Source organism: Pleurodeles waltl, chromosome 11 (assembly GCF_031143425.1).
Source record: "Pleurodeles waltl isolate 20211129_DDA chromosome 11, aPleWal1.hap1.20221129, whole genome shotgun sequence".
Taxonomy (NCBI): Eukaryota; Metazoa; Chordata; class Amphibia; order Caudata; family Salamandridae; genus Pleurodeles; species Pleurodeles waltl.
The window spans coordinates 127,408,515-127,432,724 of record NC_090450.1 but is presented as its reverse complement, the minus strand read 5'-3'; the positions used below and the strand labels follow the sequence as shown (position 1 = coordinate 127,432,724).

Below are 24,210 nucleotides of genomic sequence, written 5' to 3'. Positions count from 1 at the left end.
ACTAGCCAAGCGCCACTGGTTAATGAGAGTACTAAACACGGTATTTAGAATGAGACTTCCGTTCAGTCTCAAACATCACACTGTGAAAGTTCCAAAAAGACAGACCCGGGGAGCTAGGCATTTAAGATGGTGGCCACACAAGGGTGACTCTCTTACCGCAGTGTCTAGAAAGATACCTGCAAAGATGTATAGAGAAACAATGGTCACACCATTGCGGTTGGAGGGGGCTGGAAACTGAGGGAGCATGGAGGGTTAAAATGAATGAATGAATGATGACGAAAGTTGGGAGAAAGAAAATAAGTTACTTACCTGTAACCGTAGTTCTCGGGTATTGGAATCTTTCATAAATTCACATGCTTGATTCATTCCCCATCGTCGAGATGAGAGTCCCTGGTATATTTGAAAAGTAATGCCATCATAGACATAGAACATAGAGGCCTTAACCCTTCTGGTTTAGTAACATATCCTAGTCATTATTTAAAAAAGGACTAAACTGAAGAGGCAACGAATCAGGTGACACCACCCTGTAGAACCCTCCTGAGAGAAGCGCCAGTCCCTCCAATTTTCTAAGCACTAGTACGTATAAGTAGTACTGTACTGCGTGGAATAAAGGTGAGTTTCTGTGGGGAGGAGGGTGGGTCGCATGAGAATCTATGAAAGAGTCCAATACTGGAGAACTACAGTTACAGATAAATAACTTATCTTCTTCCTCCAGTTTTGGAACTTTCATAGTTTCACGTTGGAATGAAGTAGAGAGCAGTAATGAGCAAACTTTTAAAATTACTACAACACATCATCGAGTGTAAAAGATAACATTATATATATATATATATATATATATATATATATATATATATCTCAATGGTAAGTAAAATGTGCATAAGAAGTAAGCGGATGGGGGGTAGAAAGAAATTCTCCAACTCTTCCAGCAGATGTGAGGGCGAGGAGGACATCCACTTTATGTCTAGGTTTGAAAGGATGTTTCATCAACTGTGAAAGTACCATGTTCAGCTGCCACAGTGGAGGAGGGGGCCTCACTGGTGGAAATGTTCTGAATAATTATTTGAGGAGTTAATTACCCAATAACTCCGACAGACCATAGTGATGGCATTTTGGGTTATTTCCAAAAGCGAGAAATGGCTGCAAGATGTACCTTAATGAAGGCGTGGGCTAAGCCTCTCTGAGCAAGTTGTAAAAGGTAAGGTAACATCTCTTCAGGTGAAGAGAGGATGAGATATACTTTAGCTCTCTGACACCATGTGCAAAACCCTTCCCACTTTAAGCAGTACATTTTGTTAGTACTGTCCACCCTTGCTCTGGCTAGTATGTCCCTGCAATCCGAAGGAATGTTTAGATGGCCAAACTTGTGGAACGCAGGAGCCAGGCTGATAACCGTAGTGACTTAGGGTCTGGATGTAGGACTTGTCCCAGGCTCATGGTCAGAAGCGATGGGATCGGTTTCAGTGACTGTGAAGCCGTACTGAAAGGATGAGAAGTTCCGTGAACCAGTGCAGGCGCCGCGGCCATGCTTGAGCTATGAGAATCATGTTGCATGGTTCAGCCTTCATCTTCCTGAGGAGTTTTGGAAGGAGAGGAATTGGAGGAAAGGCATCGTCAAATATGTCGGACCATGCGATTGAAAATGCATTCCCACCGAACCCTGGATGGGGATGCCAGCTTGCTAAGAATTGGCATTTTGCTTTGTGGGGGAAGTAGCGAAAAGGTCCAGATTTGGTTTGCCCCACTGGAGGAAGATTTGATTTAGCCTTTTTTTAAAAGTTAGTTTCCACTCGTAACAAGATGTCTTCAACCTGCTCATGGTGTCTGCTATGTTGTTCTGATTCCCAGGTACGTGCTCTGCAGTCAGATGTATTTTGTGATGGATGTACCATTTCCATATTAGTTAAGCTTCCTGGGACAGCAGGCAAGATCTGGTGCCACCTTGCTTGTTTATGTAGTGCATCGTTATTGTATTGTATGCTCGTACGAGCACTGAGGACTGCCAAATCCTGGGAAGGAAGGCTTGAAGCGCAAGATGCACTGCTCTTAACTCGAGTAGATTGATGTGAAGGGCCCGATGGGAAGGTGGCCATTTGCCTCAGATCTGGAGATCCTGGAGGTAAGCTCCCCACCCGTCCAGGGAAGTGTCATGTGTAATCACCAGAGGTGAGGCTTGAGTCAAGAACAGTAGTCAGATTGATAGATTTACCGGTTGTGTCTACCAGGAAAGTGATTTGTCTATAGGTGGCGTGACCTGTATGAGGTCGTTGAAGGTTCCTGTAGTCTGTGCCAACTGACTGTCCAGTGCTTCCTGAAGTGGATGCAAGTGCAGGTGACAGTGTGGGATTAGATGAATGCAGGAAGATATATCATACCTAGAAGTGACTTGTAAAGGTGAAAAGAAAGTGACTTTCTTTTTTGTTCTAGCTTTGCCAAAGTGGTTAGTTTCTTTTGCCTATCTGTCGTGGGTCGATGCACTGTTTAGCGTTGTGTCCAGCATGGCTCCTAGAAAGGTTATACGTTGCGACCGTTGATGTGGCTGGAACGAGAGAGAGGCCTAACTCGTTGGATAGGCGTATGCAAGCCATGATGGACACCCTTGTGGACTGGTTGGAAGGACCCTTGACGAACCAGTCGTTGAGGTAGGGGAAGACTTGATGTTGCTGCTGTTTGAGGAATGCTGCCACAGGTAATAGGCATTTAATAAAAATGCAGGGGGGGGGGGGGGGGGGTGTGGACTTGACACTGAAAGCTAAAACTCAGAACTTATAGTGGCTCCCAGCTACTGTGAATCTGAGAAATCTCCTGTGTTTTGGATGGATGGGAACATGGATATATCCGTCTTCAAGGTCTAGGGACAACATGAAGTCTCCTCTGTTGAGGAGTTGTGATATATCTTGCAATCTAACCATAAGGAGTGACTTTTTTTTAGATATTTGTTGAGGTTTATTAAATCCAGAATTGGTCTCCACTGCTTTGACGTCTTGCGGATTAAGAAAAAAAAACGGAAGTAGAGACCTTTTCCTCTCTGTGATAAAGGAACTCTTTCTATAGCACATTTCTTGAGCATGCATTTGAGATGGTGGAGATGATTTTGATGGAAGGGTTAAGATGGGGTTGGGTTGGGGGGCGGGGGAGTAGCTGTGTTTGAGTGAATTCCAACATGTGTCTGAACCAAACTCGATCTAGAACCCATTGATTTGTTGTTATCTGTCTCCAGCGCTGTAGATGGTGGGTTATTCTTCCTGCTACCCTGGTTGGAAAAGGAAGGAAAGTAGCCGGTGCCTGGAAGAAGTCATTGTCGACCAATGGTGTCCTTGCTTTGTTGTCTGGATTTTCCTCTGGGAGGAGGTCTGGTATAGGCTGATGATGGTGGGAGTCGTTATTTGTATTGGGACTGAAATTGTTGGTTGGTGGAGGAATATGAGGAATTGCCGTACTGCTGATACCCCCTCTATAAGATGGTTGCCCACTTTTTTGGGCACCTCAAAAGGACTGATTTTTATATTCATAGGTCCCTAACGACTTGGCCGTTTCTGTATCTGTTTTTATTGCCTGGATAGCCCATCAATGTGCTTCCTGAACAAAGCTTCTCCCTCATAAGGTAAATCTAATATTTTGGTCTGAACCTCTGGCCTGAAAGTAGTAGCTTTAAGCCAGCCTTAAACGGCATAAAACCGCTGACCCCCGCCAGCTTCCGGAATCCGGTGGTGGCAATGTCCATAGCACAATCGGTTACCTTGGACGACATGCATTCACCTTCTAGCAAAACTTTCTTAGCCTCCCCTTTGATATCGTCTGGAAGTTTGTCCAGATACGGGGCAATATCAGAACACATCTGCTGATCAAATTGGCCAAGTAGAGCCAGTGAATTTGCTGCTCACTGTGAGCGCTGACATGGCTGAAAAACACTTTCCGATGTTATTGAGGCATCTACCTTCCTTGTCCGGGTGTGCTGATAGGTATTTGGAGGGATTCCTGGATCTTCTTTGTGCCACCTATGAAATGATGGAGTCCGGTTTGGGGTGACCCATTAGGTAGACTGGTGCGTCCTCTGGGGCCTGGTATTTTTTATTGAGCCATACCAATACTTCTGCGTCTGATGGTGGATTACGCATAACCTTGAGGCCCTCATCACAAATGTAATCAATGATGGGCAAGGCCCTGACAGACTTTCCAAAAGGTTCCTTAAACTCGTAAAGGAACCAGTCATTTTGTTTTGCATGGATAGGTAACTCAAAGAGTATCACTGCTCTTTCCAAGAGGTTGTGAAAACTTCTATGTCCTCCAGAGGAGAATCCATTGTGGGCAGTCGATGGAGAGGAAGGTGTTGGCAACAAGTAGTCATCACACTCATCATGGTAGTCATGGAGTTCACCTTCTTCTCTTTCCTCTTCAGATGATGCTGGATCACATAACTGTGGTACATGTGGAGAAAGGACTACTGGTGGGGGTGGAGGGAATTGTCGTGGAGGAGTTGGAGGCTTAAGAGGCACTGAAGATGTCGTAATTGGACTGTGTTGAACAGGATCAGACATTGGAGGAAACCTTTTCCTGTAATCTGACAGCATGAATTATAAGTCTGATACAAATGTTGATGGAAGGCATTCTATGTCTTCTTTGTATTGGTGAAGGTCTTGCTAGTGTTCCCGAAGGCCATAATATTCTTGTTCATAGCAGTCTCCCTCATCAGAGTTTTCCTGTCATTTAACATGGAGCTCTGAAGGGCTATGTGCAGCACTAAAAAGACTAATCCCTTCAGAGTCTTCAACCAGGAGATGTGAAGGTAGCATGAAGGTACTTTACTTGAGGATGTATGGGCTGGTTGGAGCATTTTCTGACTTTGTTTCCGTTTTAGTACAATTTCAGTTGTTGTTGTCAACAAGGCCGTTGACAATGGTAGCTTTGATAATCCTTCCCGGCCCTTCGAAGTTTTAGAGGAAAACGTGCAACATACCTTACAGTCTTTAGTTTTATGAGCAAGACAAAGACAGTATATACAGTCTTGATGAGGGTCATCAATGTCCAGCCTCTTCTTTCTGCAAGTGCCACAGGGTCTGAAAAGACCTTTCTTAGGTGTGTCTCGCATAATAAACGTCAGTTGGAGACACACAAAGCACAGATAAAAAGTCCAAAGTATATCTGTGAAATTTCTAAGAGATAAAACTAGAAATTCTTCTGAAGAGTTCTGACAGGAGAAAGCTGAGCAGAGCTCAGTGGGACTCCCTAGCATGGTGTGCAGTAGAAAATCTGAGGGATTGGATCTTCTCTCAGGAGGGCTCTACATGGTGGTGTCGCCTGATTGGCTTTAATCCTTTTTAAAATAATGACTTGGATATGTTACTAAACCGAAAAGCCTAACACCTCCATGTTCTATCTCTATGATGACATTACTTTTCTAAGGTACCAGGGACGCCCATCTCGACGACAGAGAATGATTCAATCATGTGAATCTGTGAAAGTTCCAATACCGGAGTAAATATTAGTTGCTTCCTCTGTACAGAATATGAAAAATAACGGAAGAACCAATCTGGTTAGTAGAGATTGACTTGAGAAGTGCACAGCTCCCTTTCAGAGACAGGCAGAGGTTGGCGCCATGACCAAAATGGAAAAGAAGATGGCAAGAGTTGACACCTTTTTATTTTTGTGCTCATGTGCTCCTAAAGAATAACACAAAGTTGTACAGCCCAGAAAGTTTGAGGAAGAAGAGGATCTCTTGAATGTGGGAACGCAGACTAATGAGATCAATTACCTCTTTTCACCCTACTTTGTATACTACAGCTGCACAACTTAAGGAAGCAATCCTCACAATGGAAACTAAATTAGAGACCCTTTCACAGAGTTCTTTCCATGAAGCAAGCCGCTCACAAAATGGAGGAGTGTGTGAAAATTCTAGAGTACTCCAAATCCAAGAATGAGGCTGAGTTGAGTGACATCTCTATCTTACCAATTCTTGCCTACATAAAGCACCAAATGGACAGCTTGGAAAATGTGTCGCAAGGTACACAGGTGCCAAATTTGGGGTTGTCCTTAGCCCAGCCCACTTTTGAAATAGGTGATATAGTCTCTGCCCTGTTGAAAGATGTGGTTTAGCCACAAGATGATACTGAGATACCCTTAGAAAGAGTCTTCAGTCTTCCTACTGGGAACCCAGCAAGGATGGGACACTGTGGTCAGACAATAATGATGGTAACGAGATCAGGAAGTGACAGATTGGTTTTTCAAATTGGTAGCTCCATGGAGAGGTTTGTTTTTTGTTAATCACAGGGTTTATCTGTTGCTACAGATGCAGTAGAAAGCCTGTTATTTAACTTTATTGCTCTGAGGGTTCCGAGCCTGATGACTGGGAATATTGAAGCATGTGAATTGCTGAAAGATCTAACATTGGAGAACTTAAGATAACAAGTAACAATGAGATGTTCAAAATATTATCTCACACAAGTACAATTTGCAGCGATGCAACCACTGAATAAATGCTTGTGTAATTTCAAGGTTAATACTTACCCCAGTTTTATCACACAGACGTAAGGTATGGAAAGAACCAACAGCAAACAATTCTCCATCAGGGGCCCAGGCAACTGATGTAACAGGATATTCGTGAGATGGTGAACTGTACAGTAAACGGCCATAGCTATCCCAAACCTGAACGGGAGGAAAATTATTTAAATTTACTAAAGTCATCTTAAGGTAGTAACATTTTACATTTATAATCTCAACAAAAAAAAACTGCATTTACAATTATCACAAAGTCTGTCTCTAACTTTGCACTGTTAGGAATTAAATGTAGAATAAAAAATGGAGCACAATTAGGTGGAACAGGACCACTGCTGTTAGCTGTCATAAGTAGAAAAAAAGGATTTGAAATGTATGTTGTGTGCATGCTTGCTGGTAAGAGTGCGTATGTGAGAATGAATGTCTATATGAATGTCTATATGTAAGGATGTATGTGTGAAAGTGAGTGAGAGCTGGTGGCAGGCAATGGAACTAAGTGAGACTGTCAGTAAGTAGGCAGATTTCCGACAGTGAAAATGAGTATCTTCAAGCAAGAGTGAGAGTGAATGAGTTAGAGGAAGTATTAATATGAGTTAGGAGTGTGAATGAGAATGACTAAGTGAGTAGAAGTGAGAATGAGTGTGTGAGAATGAATGAGATTGAGAATGAGTAAGTCGGAGTTAGAGTATGAGACAGTGAGTGAGGAAGTTCTTGAGTTATCAAGTATATGTGAGTGAGAAAGTATGAGCCAGAGTAAAAAAGACCTATAGCGAGTGTGAATGAGTGAGAGCAAGAGTAAGTGACAATGAAAGCCTGAATGTGAGTGAGAATGAGTGTTAGTGAGAAGGATAAGTTACCTGTAATCCTAGTTCTCTTCCAGGGGGATCCTCATGCCAGTTACATATCTCGAAATAACAAGGCTCAAACGTGGCGGTCTGACCATGGGATCTTGAATCCCATAAATATATATCCAAGATTTCATAGTCCAATTACAAAGAAACGTCAGGACGCCTTCGGAAAGTTGAAAAATATATTAAAGATGGCACAAGTTAGTTTCTCCCAACGTGTTTCAGCCGTATCCTTGATCACGGCTACGGCTGAAACGCGTTGGGAGGAACTAACTTGTACCATCTTTAATATATTTTTCAACTTTCCGAAGGGGTCCTGACGTTTCTTTGTAATTGGACAAGGAAATCTTGGATATATATATATGGAAAATGTCACTTACCCAGTGTACATCTGTTCGTGGCATGTTCCGCTGCAGATTCACATGCTATGCATAGGTCCTGTCATCTAGTGTTGGACTCAGAGTGTTACAAGTTGTTTTTCTTCGAAGAAATCTTTTCGAGTCACAGGATCGAGTGACTCCTACTCTTCGCCTCCATTGCACATGGGCATCCACTCAATCTTAGATTGTTTTCCCGCTGAGGGTAAGGTAGGAGTGATAGAGTGTAAAGAAAAGAGATGTCCATGCAAATGGAACGGAGATATATATACATATGTACAAATTAATGTTTTAACTTAAACGGCTACAGGCTCCCGGGGAGGCGGGAGGGTGCATGTGAATCTACAGTGGAACATGACACAAACAGATGTACACTGGGTAAGTGACATTTTCCATCCAATGGCATGTGTAGCTGCAGATACACATGCTATGCATAGACTACAAAGCAGTTTTCCTCCCATAAGCGGTGGTCAGCCTGTAGGAGTTGAAGTTGTTTGAAATAGTGTTCTTAGTACAGCCTGTCCTACTGTGGCTTGTTGTGTTGCTAACACATCTACACAGTAATGCTTGGTAAATATATGGGGTGTTGACCAAGTGGCTGCTTTACAGATTTCTGTCATTGGTATATTTCCTAAAAATGCCATTGTTGCTCCTTTTTTCCTGGTGGAATGTGCTTTTGGTGTTACTAATAGCTGCCTTTTGGCTTTTAGGTAACACGTTTGGATGCATTTTACTATCCATCTAGCTAGTCCTTGTTTTGAGATTGGATTACCAGTATGTGGTTTTTGGAACGCCACAAATAACTGTTTGGTTTTCCTAAACAATTTAGTTCTATCAATGTAACACATTATAGCTCTTTTAATGTCTAATGTATGCAGCGCTCTTTCTGCTACAAAGTCTGGCTGTGAGAAGAAGACTGGGAGTTCCACTGTTTGATTGATATGAAATGGTGAAATCACTTTAGGTAGAAATTTTGGGTTTGTCCGAAGTACTACTTTATGGTTGTATACCTGTATGAAGGGTTGCTCAATAGTGAAAGCTTGTATTTCGCTAACTCTCATTAATGAAGTAATTGCAACCAGGAATGCTACTTTCCAAGTTAGGTATTGAATCTGACATGAATGCATAGGTTCAAATGGTGGACCCATGAGTCGTGTGAGTACAATATTTAGATTCCATGAAAGCACTAGGGGTGTTCTTGGTGGTATGATACGTTTTAGTCCTTCCATGAAGGCTTTGATAACAGGGACTCTAAATAGAGAGGTGTGTTGTATATTTTGCAAATACGCTGAAATAGCAGTGAGATGTATTTTGATGGACGAAAAGGCTAAATTTGCTTTTTGCAGATGAAGCAAGTAACCTATAATGTCTTGTAGTGATGCTGAAAGAGGGGCAATCTGTTTGGATTGACAGTAAAACACAAACCTTTTCCATTTGTTTGCATAACACTGCCTGGTAGTGGGCTTTCTAGCTTGTTTAATTACTTCCATACATTCTGTTGGAAGATGTAGATATCCAAACTCTAAGACTTCAGGAGCCAAATCGCTAGATTGAGTATTGCTGGATCTGGATGCCTGATCAGTTGTCTGTTTTGTGTTAACAGATCTGGTCTGTTGGGCAGTTTGATGTGTGGTACTACTGACCGATCTAACAGTGTCGTGTACCATGGTTGACGTGCCCACGTTGGTGCTATAAGTATGAGTTTGTTTTGACGTAGTTTGTTGACTAGAAATGGAATGAGCAGGAGAGGGGGAAAAGCGTAAGCAAATGTCTCTGACCAGTTGATCCATAGAGCATTGCCATTGGATAGTGGGTGTGGGAACCTGGATGCAATGTTTTGACATTTTGCGTTTTCTCTGGTGGCGTATAGTTCTATGTCTGGTGTTCCCCTGTGATGAAAGTATGTTTGAAGCACTTGGGGATGAATTTCCCACTCATGTGTTTGTTGATGATCTCGGCTGAGAACATCTACTAATTGGTTGTGTATCCCTGGAACGTATTGTGCTACAAGGTGAATGTTGTGTATTGCCCAATGCCAAATCTTTTGTGCTAGAAGGGACAGTTGCGATGAGTGGGTCCCTCCTTGTTTGTTTAGGTAATACATTGTAGTCGTGTTGGCTGTTTTGATCAGAATGTGTTTGTGAACGAGAAGAGGTTTAAAGGCTTTGAGTGCTAGGAATACGGCTAGCAATTCTAGGTGATTTATGTTTAATCTTGCATTTGGGACAATGGCGATGCATGATGCCATTATGCCCAACAGTTTCATGACAAATTTGACTGTGTACTGTTGGTTTGACTGAATTTGTGCCAATACATTGTGGAATGTTTGTATCCTTTGTGGACTTGGGCTTGCAAGTGCTGTTTGCGTATTTAGTGTAGCTCCTAAATACTGTTGAATTTGCGCCGGTTGCAAGTGGGATTTTTCGTAGTTTATAGAGAACCCTAGGGTGTGTAGGGTTTGTATTACATAATGTGCATGGTTTTGACACTGTGTATGACTGTTGGATTTTATTAGCCAGTCGTCGAGATATGGAAAGACATGGATGTGTTGCCTTCTTAGGTAGGCTGCAACTACTGCAAGGCATTTTGTAGATACTCCAGGAGCTGTTGTTATCCCGAAGAGTAACACTTTGAACTGGTAATGTTTACCTTGTATTACAAACCTGAGATATTTTCTGTGCGCTGGATGGATGGGTATGTGAAAGTATGCATCTTTGAGGTCTAATGTTGCCATGAAATCTTGTTGTTGTAGCAGTGGGACTACATCCTGTAGTGTTACCATGTGAAAGTGTTCTGATAGGATGTAAAGATTGAGAGTTCTAAGATCTAGTATTGGTCTTAAGGTTCCATCTTTTTTGGGAATAAGGAAGTACAGGGAGTAAACCCCTGTTCCTATTTGATGGTGAGGTACAAGCTCTATGGCTTGTTTGAGTAATAGTGACTGTACTTCTTGCAACATGGAGATGTGTTGGGAGGAGAGTTTGTGTGTTTTTGGAGGTATATCTGGAGGAATTTGTGCCAATTCTATGCAGTAACCATTGTGGATAATGGATAAAACCCAGCTGTCTTTTGTAATGGGTACCCAATTTTTGTGGAACGTTTGCAGTCTTCCTCCCACGGGTGAAGTGTGATGACGGAAGATGTGGAGCGAGTCACTGTTTTGTGTGTGAGGTTTGTTTTGTTGGCTGATATTTTCCCCTACCTCTGGGGAATTGGCCTTTATAAGTTCCTCTGAACCCACCTCGTTGGTACTGAGGCTGGATTGTGAGGCGGATGCCTCAGATGTTTGTGCTCTAAAACCAGCTCTGTATTGAGGCTTTCAAAATGAACCTCTGTATTGTGTGGTATACAGAGGACCCATGGCTTTAGTGGTGTCTGAGCCTTTCTTCATTTTTTCAATGGCCTTATCAACTTCAGGGCCAAAAAGCTGTTTCTCATTGAATGCCATGTTAAGGACAGCCTGCTGGATTGCTGGTTTAAACCCTGATGACCGAAGCCATGCGTGTCTCCGAATGGTAACAGCAATATTGATTGTCCTAGCTGCTGTGTCTGCTGAGTCTACAGCTGACCTAATCTGGTTGTTAGTAATAGCCTGCCCTTCCTCGACTATTTGCTGTGCCATCTTTTGTTGATCTTTTGGGAGATGCTGGATTATATCTTTCATCTCGTCCCAGTGGGCCCTATCATACCTAGCCAGTAGTGCTTGGGAGTTGGCTATTCTCCATTGATTAGCTGCTTGCAATGCTATTCTTTTGCCAGCAGCATCAAATTTCCTGCTCTCCTTGTCTGGTAGCGGTGCATCACCAGATGACTGGGAGTTGGCCCTTTTCCTTGCCACACTGACAACTACAGAATCAGGAGATAGTTGTTGAGTAATGAATGCTTGGTCAGAAGGAGGTGGTTTATATTTTTTCTTCACTCTGGGAGTGATGATCCTGGCTTAGACAGGCTCTTGAAAAATTTGATGTGCGTGTTTAAACATACCTGGAAGCATGGAAAGGGACTGATAAGTAGTGTGAGTGGAGGATAATGTATTAAAGAGAAAATCATCCTCAAAAGGCTTGGTGTGCATGGCTACGTTGTGGTATGATGCCGCCCTAACCAGAACCTGGGTGTATGCAGTGCTATCTTCTGGTGGTTATGGTTTGGAAGGATAGCAGTCTGGGCTATTATCGGAAATGGGATCTGGATCATAGAGATCCCATGGGTCGACATTGTCATGCTGTGAATCTGCAGAGTGTACTGGAGACTGTGCAGGTGTAGAAGTAGTAGGTGGAGAGACAGTCAGGTGAGGAGAATGAGGCGGAGACTGATGAGGTGGAAATTGTGGAGGTGGAGTTTTTTGCTTAGTCCTTGGCACTTTAGCTGGTGGATGATCAATATCCAATTGTCCTTGAAAGGCTAGCTTCCTCTTAGTCTTCAGAGGAGGTGCAGTTAGAATCTTGCCAGTGTCTTTATGAATATGAATTCTGGCCTGCCTTTCATCAATTTCCTCCATTTGTGTGAGTTCCTCCGAAAATCTATGGCTTTCTTTAAGTTGTTTTGAAAGTCCATGCTCCTCTGTGTAGATGGGTCTTTTCGGCTCCGAAGCCGGTTTTCTTGGGATCCAAAGGCCGGGAGTGGATGTTGGCCCCAGCTCCGAAAGGGATTTTCGAGGCTTTGACTTGATGGGTCGGTTTTTGCCTGTTTCGGAGCCTGTGCTTCGGCTCGAGTCCGAAGGCTTCGGTGGCGTGGTCTTTCTCAGTGCCAAAGTTGTTGCTTGGTCACCGGAAGTCTTTTTGCGGGTGGAGCCATGGCCTTCTGGCAGTGGCGTTCCCGAGGCCTTGTGTTTGGGTTTGGATTAGACAGGGGCAGGCGTACTCACGTACTGTCCTGCCGTGACCGGTCTGTCCTCCTCAGACCCCAGCTCGGAATCAGACCCTCGGACGGAGACTGCAGTGTGCATAATCTCCTCTTCCTCCACGTCGAGACGTTCAGTGCTTCTCGACGCCATTTCTAACCTTCGTGTTCTTCTGTCTCGTAGAGTCTTCTTTGAGCGGAAGGATATGCAGGCCTCGCAAGTATCCTCTTGATGGTCTGGAGATAGACAAAGGTTAAAGACAAGATGTTGGTCTGTATATGGGAACTTGGTGTGGCACCGAGGACAAAAGCAAAATGGGGTCCGGTCCATGAGGCTTCCACATGGTCGGCCCGACCAGGCCCGAGTTGGGCACGGGTGTCCCGAAGGGCGAGTAAAGAAGTTGAATCTGCCGGTACGGAAGTGTCGATGAGAGATGATATGCGATCGAAACAATAGCGACGAATCACGGAGTTTTTAGGACTTTTCCGACTCGAACTACCGGAGCGAAAAGAAACCCGTCCGAACCCGATGGCGGAAAGAAAACAATCTAAGATGGAGTCGATGCCCATGCGCAATGGAGCCGAAGAGGAGGAGTCACTCGATCACGTGACTCGAAAAGACTTCTTTGAAGAAAAACAACTTGTAACACTCCGAGCCCAACACTAGATGGCAGGACCTATGCATAGCATGTGTATCTCCAGCTACACATGCCATTGAACACACACACACACACACACACACACATATATATATATATATATATATAAATATACACATGTATTTACAGACCTTTATGCAGCCTATATTAAAGGCTAAAAAAGTGCAGTTTACATTTCTTTTTTCTTCAATAAGCATCCCACCAGACTCGAGCATTTTTGTAAATCAGAAAAGAGAAAGCATAAAATGCAAACACTGCCTTTTTAAAGAGAAAACTGCAAGGAAATGCACACCCATTGTTAGGCAATAGGCTGCATTAAAAGCATGACAAGATAATAGTGGCACTGTGCCTTTAAGAACTCCAGGACCTCCTGTATCTCATCATGCCCCAAAGGTGACATTTAGCTCAGTGTTTTTTTAGTGATATGAAGAACAGAACACAGCCATGCATGAACTGCTACATACAAGATTCATCCGGTGAGGTGGGTGGAGTGCTTATGACATGGATGCAGATTCCCCTGGAAGAGAACTAGGATTACAGGTAAGTAACCTATCCTTCTCTTTCAGGAGATCCTCATCAATAGTCATAAGCACTGAATAGAGTAACAAGCCCATCCCACACCCCTTCGGTCGAATCAAAAGCAAGCACAAACAACTATCATTATCATCAAAATAGATGTCTTAAGGAGCCCTACTTGGGTGCCTCCCTTAGCGTCTGAATCTAGACAGTAATACCTTGTGAAAATATGTACTGATCTCCAAGTAGAAGCTTTGCAAATTTTGGAGACAGTGACCTTCTTTAGTAGGGCTGCTGTTGCCACCTTGCCCAGTGGAAAGTGAGCTTTAGGCCTGACAGGTAACTGCTTGTTGGCTAACTGGTAGATGAACTGAATACAAGAAACTATCCTTCTAGAAATTGTCTGGTTAGATGCAGCAATGCCTGTTCCCATAGGGCCATAGTTAACAAACAGGTGGTCAAATTGTCTGGTAGCTTTGGTCTTATCCAGATAGAATTTCAGTACTCTTTCAAGATCTAAAGAGTGTAACACACTTTCCGCTTGTGTGGAGGAGTTATGGAACAATGATGGAAGTGAAATCATCAGGTTAATGTAGAAATCATACACTATCTTGGGAAGAAAACTCTGAGTTTTCATCACCACCCTGTTGGCATGGAACACGGTTGTAAGGCTCTTTGGAACAGAGAGCTTGAATCTTGCTCACTCTGCATGCCGAAGTGACGGCTACCAGGTATGCAGTTTTCTAGGTAAGAAGTTACAACAATACTTTGTGTATTGTTTCAAAAGGTGGACCCATGAGTTCTGAAAACACCACACTGAATTCCCAAGGAGGAGAAGGGTTGCGGTTAGGAGGAAACACCTTTTTCAGACCCTCTAAAAAAATCCTTTACTACGTGTATCTGAAAGAATGATCTCTGTGTAGGCGACTTTCTGTAAACAGTAATTGCTGCTAGGCTTTAAGGTAATATTACTTCTTCTTGAACTAGGATGGGATGGAAACCATTCTGAACACACCATGTAAAATATTTTCCATTTAAAAGTGTAAGAAAGCCTGGTTGATGGTATTCTTAACTCTCTAAGAATGTTCATGCAGTCCTGCGAGAGAACCAAATGACCATAATGGACGAATTCAGGAGCAAGTGGGAATTCAGAGGGAAGGTTGGGATGGAAAATCTTCCCTTCAAACTTGTAGAGGAGATCCGGTCTGCAGGGCAATCTCTTCTGTGGTGTTTGACAGGTTGAGGAGATCTGGGTACCAGTCACAGAATGGCGGGCCATTCTGGGGCTATCAGGACCATTCTGGTCCTGGCTCAATAGTGTTTGCTGATGACTGCTGAGATCAACAGAATGGGTGGTAAGACACAAAGAAATGTCCTAGACCAGTCTGTCAACAGGGAATTCCCCTTTGTTCCTGGTCGGTAGAACCTGGATGCAAAGTCTGGGCATTTTTTGTTTACGTCTGCAGATTTGTGGTTGCCCCATTCCCGAAAGATGTCCTCATTTAGAATCCAGTCAGGAGCTTTTGTGAAGTTGTGAGTTACAGAGTAGGCTTTGGTGTTTTGTGCCCCAGGCAGGAGAATGGCCCCTTGCCAGTACCCACTTCGAGATGACTTGTGCTTCCAGAGAGTTCCTCCTTGCTTGCTTAGATAATGGATTGTGGTTGTGATGCCTGTTTGTATGAGGAGAGAATTTGTCTTTATGGATGGATAACTGGACTTCAGGGCAAAGATGGACTGCTTTGAGTTCCAGCATGTTTATGTGATACAGCTGCTCCATGTCCAACCACAAGCCTTGAATCGGTAGAGAGCCCATGTGAGCTCCCCAACCACAGAGGGAAGCATCAGTGACAAGAGTCTGTGTGGGAAGTTCCTGGTAAAAGGGGACTCCTACCAGAAGGTACTGTCTATTCATCCACCACTTGAGCGACTGTCTAGCATCTTTTGAAAGGACCAATGTGTCCATCCCTGAGGTTCAAATACTGAGACCATTGATCTTCCAGAGCTTGTTGCAGAGGCCTTGTGTAATCTGGTGTAAAGAAATGGCTCCCTGTTGCAGTTACCCCCCACTTTTTGCCTGATACTGATGCTGACTTGACTGAGAAGTGTGCTGGGACCCTGCTAACCAGGCCCCAGCACCAGTGTTCCTTCACCTAAAATGTACCATTGTATCCACAATTGGCACACCCTGGCATTCAGATAAGTCCCTTGTAACTGGTACTTCTAGTACCAAGGGCCCTGATGCCAAGGAAGGTCTCTAAGGGCTGCAGCATGTCTTATGCCACCCTAGAGACCCTAGAGACCCCTCACTCAGCACAGACACACTGCTTACAAGCCTGTGTGTGCTAGTGAGAACAAAATGAGTAAGTCGACATGGCACTCCCCTCAGGGTGCCATGCCAGCCTCTCACTGCCTATGCAGTATAGGTAAGACACCCCTCTAGCAGGCCTTACAGCCCTAAGGCAGGGTGCACTATACCATAGGTGAGGGTACCAGGGCATGAGCATGGTACCCCTACAGTGTCTAAACAAAACCTTAGACATTGTAAGTGCAGGGTAGCCATAAGAGTATATGGTCTGGGAGTCTGTCAAACACGAACTCCACAGCACCATAATGGCTACACTGAAAACTGGGAAGTTTGGTATCAAACTTCTCAGCACAATAAATGCACACTGATGCCAGTGTACATTTTATTGTAAAACACACCCCAGAGGGCACCTTAGAGGTGCCCCCTGAAACTTAACCGACTGTCTGTGTAGGCTGACTAGTTCCAGCAGCCTGCCACACCAGAGACATGTTGCTGGTCCCATGGGGAGAGTGCCTTTGTCACTCTGAGGCCAGTAACAAAGCCTGCACTGGGTGGAGATGCTAACACCTCCCCCAGGCAGGAGCTGTGACACCTGGCGGTGAGCTTTAAAGGCTCACCCCTTTGTCACAGCCCAGCAGGGCACTCCAGCTTAGTGGAGTTGCCCGCCCCCTCCGGCCACGGCCCCCACTTTTGGCGGCAAGGCTGGAGGGAACAAAGAAAGCAACAAGGAGGAGTCACTGGCCAGTCAGGACAGCCCCTAAGGTGTCCTGAGCTGAAGTGACTCTAACTTTTAGAAATCCTCCATCTTGCAGATGGAGGATTCCCCCAATAGGGTTAGGATTGTGACCCCCTCCCCTTGGGAGGAGGCACAAAGAGGGTGTACCCACCCTCAGGGCTACTAGCCATTGGCTACTAACCCCCCAGACCTAAACACGCCCTTAAATTTAGTATTTAAGGGCTACCCTGAACCCTAGAAAATTAGATTCCTGCAACTACAAGAAGAAGGACTGCCTAGCTGAAAAACCCCTGCAGAGGAAGACCAGAAGACGACAACTGCCTTGGCTCCAGAAACTCACCGGCCTGTCTCCTGCCTTCCAAAGATCCTGCTCCAGCGACGCCTTCCAAAGGGACCAGCGACCTCGACATCCTCTGAGGACTGCCCCTGCTTCGAAAAGACAAGAAACTCCCGAGGACAGCGGACCTGCTCCAAGAAAGGCTGCAACTTTGTTTCCAGCAGCCTTGAAAGAACCCTGCAAGCTCCCCGCAAGAAGCGTGAGACTTGCAACACTGCACCCGGCGACCCCGACTCGGCTGGTGGAGATCCAACACCTCAGGAGGGACCCCAGGACTACTCTGATACTGTGAGTACCAAAACCTGTCCCCCCTGAGCCCCCACAGCGCCGCCTGCAGAGGGAATCCCGAGGCTTCCCCTGACCGCGACTCTTTGAATCCAAAGTCCCGACGCCTGGGAGAGACCCTGCACCCGCAGCCCCCAGGACCTGAAGGACCGGACTTTCACTGGAGAAGTGACCCCCAGGAGTCCCTCTCCCTTGCCCAAGTGGAGGTTTCCCCGAGGAATCCCCCCCTTGCCTGCCTGCAGCGCTGAAGAGATCCCGAGATCTCTCATAGACTAACATTGCGAACCCGACGCCTGTTTCTACACTGCACCCGGCCGCCCCCGCGCTGCTGAGGGTGAAATTTCTGTGTGGGCTTGTGTCCCCCCCGGTGCCCTACAAAACCCCCCTGGTCTGCCCCCGAAGACGCGGGTACTTACCTGCAAGCAGACCGGAACCGGGGCACCCCCTTCTCTCCATTCTAGCCTATGTGTTTTGGGCACCACTTTGAACTCTGCACCTGACCGGCCCTGAGCTGCTGGTGTGGTGACTTTGGGGTTGCCCTGAACCCCCAACGGTGGGCTACCTTGGACCAAGAACTGAACCCTGTAAGTGTCTTACTTACCTGGTAAAACTAACAAAAACTTACCTCCCCTAGGAACTGTGAAAATTGCACTGTGTCCACTTTTAAAACAGCTATTTGTCAATAACTTGAAAAGTATACATGCAATTTTTATGATTTAAAGTTCCTAAAGTACTTACCTGCAATACCTTTCGAATGAGATATTACATGTAGAATTTGAACCTGTGGTTCTTAAAATAAACTAAGAAAAGATATTTTTCTATATAAAAACCTATTGGCTGGAGTTGTCTCTGAGTGTGTGTACCTCATTTATTGTATTTGTGTATGTACAACAAATGCTTAACACTACTCCTTGGATAAGCCTACTGCTCGACCACACTACCACAAAATAGAGCATTAGTATTATCTATTTTTACCACTATTTTACCTCTAAGGGGAACCCTTGGACTCTGTGCATGCTATTCCTTACTTTGAAATAGCACATACAGAGCCAACTTCCTACATTATCTGGCATTTGGGATGATGAATATGCCAGAGGCCATCAACCCAGCAGTGATGCCACTTGCCTGTTTGATGGACATAGAGTATGGAGACGAGTGCAACATTTCAGGTTGGTTGAGGATAACCTCTCATCCAAAAGATACACTCTTGCGAGTTGTGTCCAGAGTCGCTCCCAGGTAGTGTAGTTTTTGAGTTGGTATTTGTGTGGACTTTTTGATGTTGATTTGTAAGCCCAGGTTTTGCAGGGTTTCGTGGCAGATCCGATAATGTTCTTGTGGAAGCGTTGGGGAAGAGCTTTTGATCAGCCAGTCGTCTAAGTAGGGGTAGGCAAATATTTTCTTCCTCTTCAGGAATGCTGCAACTACTGCTACGCCTTTTGAGAACGTGCAACTGCTGACTTAAGCCCGAAGGGTAGTACCTTGTACTGGAAGTGCTTGAATGCTACTTTGAAGCAGAAAAATCTTTCCTGATTATCGGAATGTGGAAGCAGGCATCTTGGAGATCTAGGTCATCCTGATGGAGTTGGGGATAGATTTGGTGAAGGGCAAACATCCTGAACTTCTCTTTGTGTGTAAACCTGTTGGACTATTAAGCCTAAGATGGGTCTGCAGTCTCGATTTGTGCCTTTTTTCCTAACCAGAAAATAACCAGAGTATTCCAGACCTTTTTGAGCGGATGGGACTTCTTCAATGGCTTCCTTTTGGATTAGAATGTTTACTTCGTTTTGTAACAAGGCTTGTTGATGACACAATGTTTTCTTTAGTGGTACGTCAGGGGGAGGATTTGAACTTGAGTGAGAAACCATTTTGAACAATGTTCAAAACCCATTCGTCATTTGTTATCTTGTGTCACTCGTCCAGGTGCTTGAAAATACTCCGGAGTGGGGAACGGAGAAGTGGGGAAGTGAGAACTCATTGCTTTGAAGGTGTACTGGAAGAGAATGCTAATGGACGAGAAGCTCCTTTTCCTCGAACTGGACGGCATGGATGGTAATGTGATCTGGCATGCTGTTGTAGTCAGTGAGGGGTTTGAACCTTCTGATGGTAAGGTCACCAATCATAAGGCCTGAAATTACGACTGAATTCCTTTCTCTTTTCTAGGCTGACCGCCTTGAGTATATCTAGCTCAGAATTCATCCTGGCCATATCATCATACGCATGTGTGCCGAACAGCGAATTCCCTTTGAATGGCAGACTCAGCATTCTTTGTTGGGCCTCAGGTTTTCAACCTGTAAGCCATGAGGAGTGGCAGAAACAAGTCCCTGGGAGAAACTACGAGCTGCAAGGCCAGAAGTGTCCGCAGGTGCACTAATCACCTGGTTTGCAACCAGACTGCCATCATGTAGGATTTCCTATCTATCAGTCCTTGTAGGAAAACGGCTCCCTGTTGCAGTTACCCACCACTTTTTGCCTGATACTGATGCTGACTTGACTGAGAAGTGTGCTGGGACCCTGATATCCAGGCCCCAGCACCAGTGTTCTTTCACTAAAAATGTACCATTCTTTCCACAATTGGCACACCCCTGGCACACAGATAAGTCCCTTGTAAAAGGTACCAATGGTACCAAGGGTCCTGTGACCAGGGAAGGTCTCTAAGGCTGCAGCATGTGTTGTGCCACCCTTAAGGACCCCTCACCTAACACATGCACACTGCCATTGCAGATTGTGTGTGTTGGTGGGGAGAAAAGGGCAAAGTCGACATGGAATTCCTCATTCAGGGTGCCATGCACACAAAATACCGCCTGTGGCATAGGTAAGTCACCCCTCTAGCAGGCCTTACAGCCCTAAGGCAGGGTGCACTAGACCACAGGGGAGGGCATAGCAGCATGAGCAATATGCCCCTACAATGTCAAAGTCTATTCTTAGACATTGTAAGTACAGTGTGGCCATTTTAAGTATATGTTCTGGGAGTTTGTCAAAAACGAACTCCACAGCTCCATAATGGCTACACTGAATACTGGGAAGTGTGGTATCAAACTTCTCAGAATAATAAACCCACACTGATGCCAGTGTTGGATTTATTAGAAAATGCACACAGAGGGCATCTTAGAGATGCCCCCTGTATTTTACCCAATCCTTCAGTGCTGGACTGACTGATCTGTGCAAGCCTGCTGCTGAGAGACGAGTTTCTGACCCCCTGGGGTGAGGGCCTTTGTGCCCTCTGAGGTCAGAAACAAAGCCTGCTCTGGGTGGAGGTGTTTCACACCTCCCCCTGCAGGAACTGTAACACCTAGCAGTGAGCATCAAAGGCTCAGGCTTCATGTTACAATGCCCCAGGGCACTCCAGCTAGTGGAGATGCCTGCCCCCTGGACACAGCCCCCACTTTTGGCGGCAAGTCCAGGGGAGATAATGAGAAAAACAAGGAGGAGTCATCCTCCAGTCAGGACAGCCCCTAAGGTGTCCTGAGCTGAGGTGACCCCTGCCTTTAGAAATCCTTCATCTTGATTTTGGAGGATACGCTCAATCGGATTAGGAATGTGCCCCCCCTCCCCCTTCAAGGATCCCAGGCCTAAACACACCCCTAGGAAACTAGATTCCTGCAACCTGAAGAAAGAAGAAGGACTGCTAACCTACAAGCCTGCAGAGAAGGAGGAAGACGACAACTGCTTTGGCCCCAGCCCTACCAGCCTGTCTCCAACTTCGAAAACCTGCTCCAGCAACGCATCTAACAGGGACCAGCGACCTCTGAAGCCTCAGAGGACTGCCCTGGACTACAGGACCAAGAAACCCCCATGAACAGCGGCCCTGTTCAAAACCAGCTACTTCTTTGCAACAAAGAAGCAACTTCCAAGGACTTCACATTTCCCGCCGGAAGCGTGAGACTCTACACTCTGCACCCGACGCCCCCGGCTCGACCTGCAGAAAACCAACACCTCAGGGAGGACTCCCCAGCGACTGCGAGCCCGGGAGTAACCATAGACGACCCCCCTGAGCCCCCACAGCGACGCCTGCAGAGAGAATCCAGAGGCTCCCCTGACCGCGACTGCCTGTAACAAGGGACCCGATGCCTGGAAACAACACTGCACCCGCAGCCCCCAGGACCTGAAGGAACCGAACTTTGACACAGGAGTGACCCCCAGGCGACCCTCTGCCTTGCCCAGGTGGTGGTTGTCCCGAAAAGCCCCCCCTGTGCCTGCCTGCACCGCTAGAGTGGCCCCTGGGTCCCTCCATTAAAACCTATCCAAAACCTGACGCCTGCGTTGCACACTGCACCCGGCCGCCCCTGTGCCACTGATGGTGTGTTTTGTGTGCCTACTTGTGTCTCTCCCCAGTGCTCTACAAAACCCCCCTGGTCTGCCCCCGCGGATGCAGGTACTTACCTGCTGGCAGAGTGGAACCGGAGCACCCCTGTTTGCCATAGGCGCCTACGTGTTTTGGGCACCTCTTTGACCTCTGCACCTGACCGGCCCTGAGCTGCTGATGTGGTAACTTTGGGGTTGCCTTGAACCCCCAACAGTGGGCTGCCTATGCCCCAGAACTGAGACTTGTAAGTGTTTTACTTACCTCCTAATCTAACCTTTACTTACCTCCCCCGGGAACCGTTGATTTTTGCACTGTGTCCACTTTGAATATAGCTTATTGCCATTTTTACAAAGACTGTATGTGATATTGCTTTCATTAAAGGTTCCTAAAGTATCTAAGTGAAGTGCCTTACATTTAAAGTATTAACTGTAAATCTTGAACCTGTGGTTCTTAAAATAAACTAATAAAATATATTTTTCAATATATCAATCAATAGTTTATTCGGTCCAGATTTGGACCATTTGAGAAGTTAAAAGTGATCATACATACAAAAGGATACAAGCCATAAACCATCGCATAATAAAAAAAAAAAAAAAAAAAAAAAACGGACGACATTAGCAATTAGTACACCGCTTATATAAAAAAAAAAAAAAAAGGTTCGTAAAACTACATAAAAAAGTTTCATAAATAATTAAGACAAGACTCTCAAAATAGTCTCTGAATCGTACCCTATGCAAGACGCTAAATGCTAAAATAATACTAATCAATTGTTAAAAGCATAAAAACCATTCTAAAACAGGTTTATACATAAAATAAGACATAAAAACTACATACAATAGCTCCTATTAGCAAAAGTTAGAAGTCAACCAGTGGAAAATGGAGCCCTAAGTTAATCAGTTCTCTTAAATAAGTTGATCAAATAAATTGCATCTTGCCATTTATAAAATTATATATGCTGGGGAGCTATAAGTCACTTCAATTGGGGTAACCCACTAGACAACATGCTCGGGGATACAGTCTTATATCCTCGATAGGTCACACTAATAGTTTTATTTAAAATCCCAGACTAATATAACAGGGTGCTAATTCGCTAACTTCTAGACCGTTCTTCAACCGGTGGATTAAGATCTGTAATGATCCTACTGCAGATTTTCCATGCTGCTGCCAAATATTTAGAAACAGAACTCACTATCAGCATGGAAGTGTCATATTTACATATTCTATATACACTGTTTCGGTTTTGTGTTAACAGTGTTTTGCACAGAGGGATAATCCACTTCCCTCGAGGGCATTTGTACAAAGGACAGAAAAATAGGACATACTCAGAAGTTTCCTTGCATAGATGGCAGTTTATGCATTTGTCAGATAAAGAACTATTGGTCGACCAGCAAGCTGTGAAGCTGTTGACTGCCAATGTTCCATATCTGAACTGAAGTAGTAAAGAGCGAGCACGGGATGGTGTAGGGAGATCCAGGAAGCTTTCAGGCAGAGGTTCGTGCTTGACCAGCAGAAACTCTGCTGTCAGCTGACCTAACCCAATTGAGCCGAGAGATTCCTCATGGATTTTTTCCCAATAACGGTCTTTGATCAGGCGTTTAGCGTTACCAGGAATCATCTTGGGATTCTCCCAATAATGGGATAAATTCAGTTTGACCCAAGCCGCTTTCATCTCCCTTAGCCACCGTACTTTTTCCCATCCATAGCAAGGTGGCAATAGTTCTTTAACTGCTGACCTGAAGGGTTCGAGTTCATCCGTTTCCCATAGTCTGACCCAGTACAGAAGTGGTCTTAAGCATGCTGTATCTTTAATACTATTTAGACCCAGGTCCAGTCTTAGGGGGAGCATCGGCGTGCCCTTCCCTAGTCTGGATATGTGTCTAAGGAAATTATTTTCTTTGATTTGAAGAGTGTCCAGTTGTCTGTGAGATCCCCAAAGTTCCGCTCCATATAGGGCCGCGGCACGGATTTGGGCTTTGTAAATTTCAGAGATAAGGGTCAGAGGGGGACTTGTTGCAGTGTAAGCCTTACATCCTATCACTCCACATCTTTGGCTGATTGTTAGTGCCCCTTTCCTTATAGCTGCATCCCAGCTGCCCTTATCAGATAGTCTGATGCCCAGGTAATCGTATTCCATTACCCTCTCCAGATGAATTGAATCCATCTTTATATTTGCTCTAAGCTTCTTGTTCGGGGCACTGTATATCATGAGTTTGGTTTTCTTAACATTTATGTCTAAGCCGTAATCTCTGCAGAATACACCGAACTGGTTAACCAGATTCTGGATTCCCATGGACGATTTAGTTAGGAGGATAGTGTCATCTGCATAAAGTAGGCATGGAACTTTGGTCCCGGCCAGCTTTGGGGAATCATTAGTGCAATTTGCTAAATACTTAATACAATAATTTATGTATAGAAGAAAAAGGGTAGGGGCCAAAACACACCCCTGTCTGACTCCCCTCTCAATAGCCACTGCTTCTGTTAGATCACCATCCTTACCGCTCCTGATTTGTGCA

The 24,210-nt window shown here is 45.0% G+C and overlaps 1 protein-coding gene across 3 annotated transcripts in view; it reads right to left on the bottom strand.

The window, feature by feature from the left end:
• The window catches only part of IFT80 (intraflagellar transport 80), a 543,739-nt gene that overhangs the window by 338,893 nt on the left and 180,636 nt on the right, over window positions 1–24,210 (bottom strand). For all 3 annotated transcript variants that reach the window (XM_069213254.1, XM_069213255.1, XM_069213256.1), the window contains exon 8: window positions 6,505–6,642. In XM_069213254.1, the coding sequence (XP_069069355.1) occupies window positions 6,505–6,642 (138 nt within the window). The remainder of the gene's footprint in view (window positions 1–6,504; window positions 6,643–24,210) is intronic.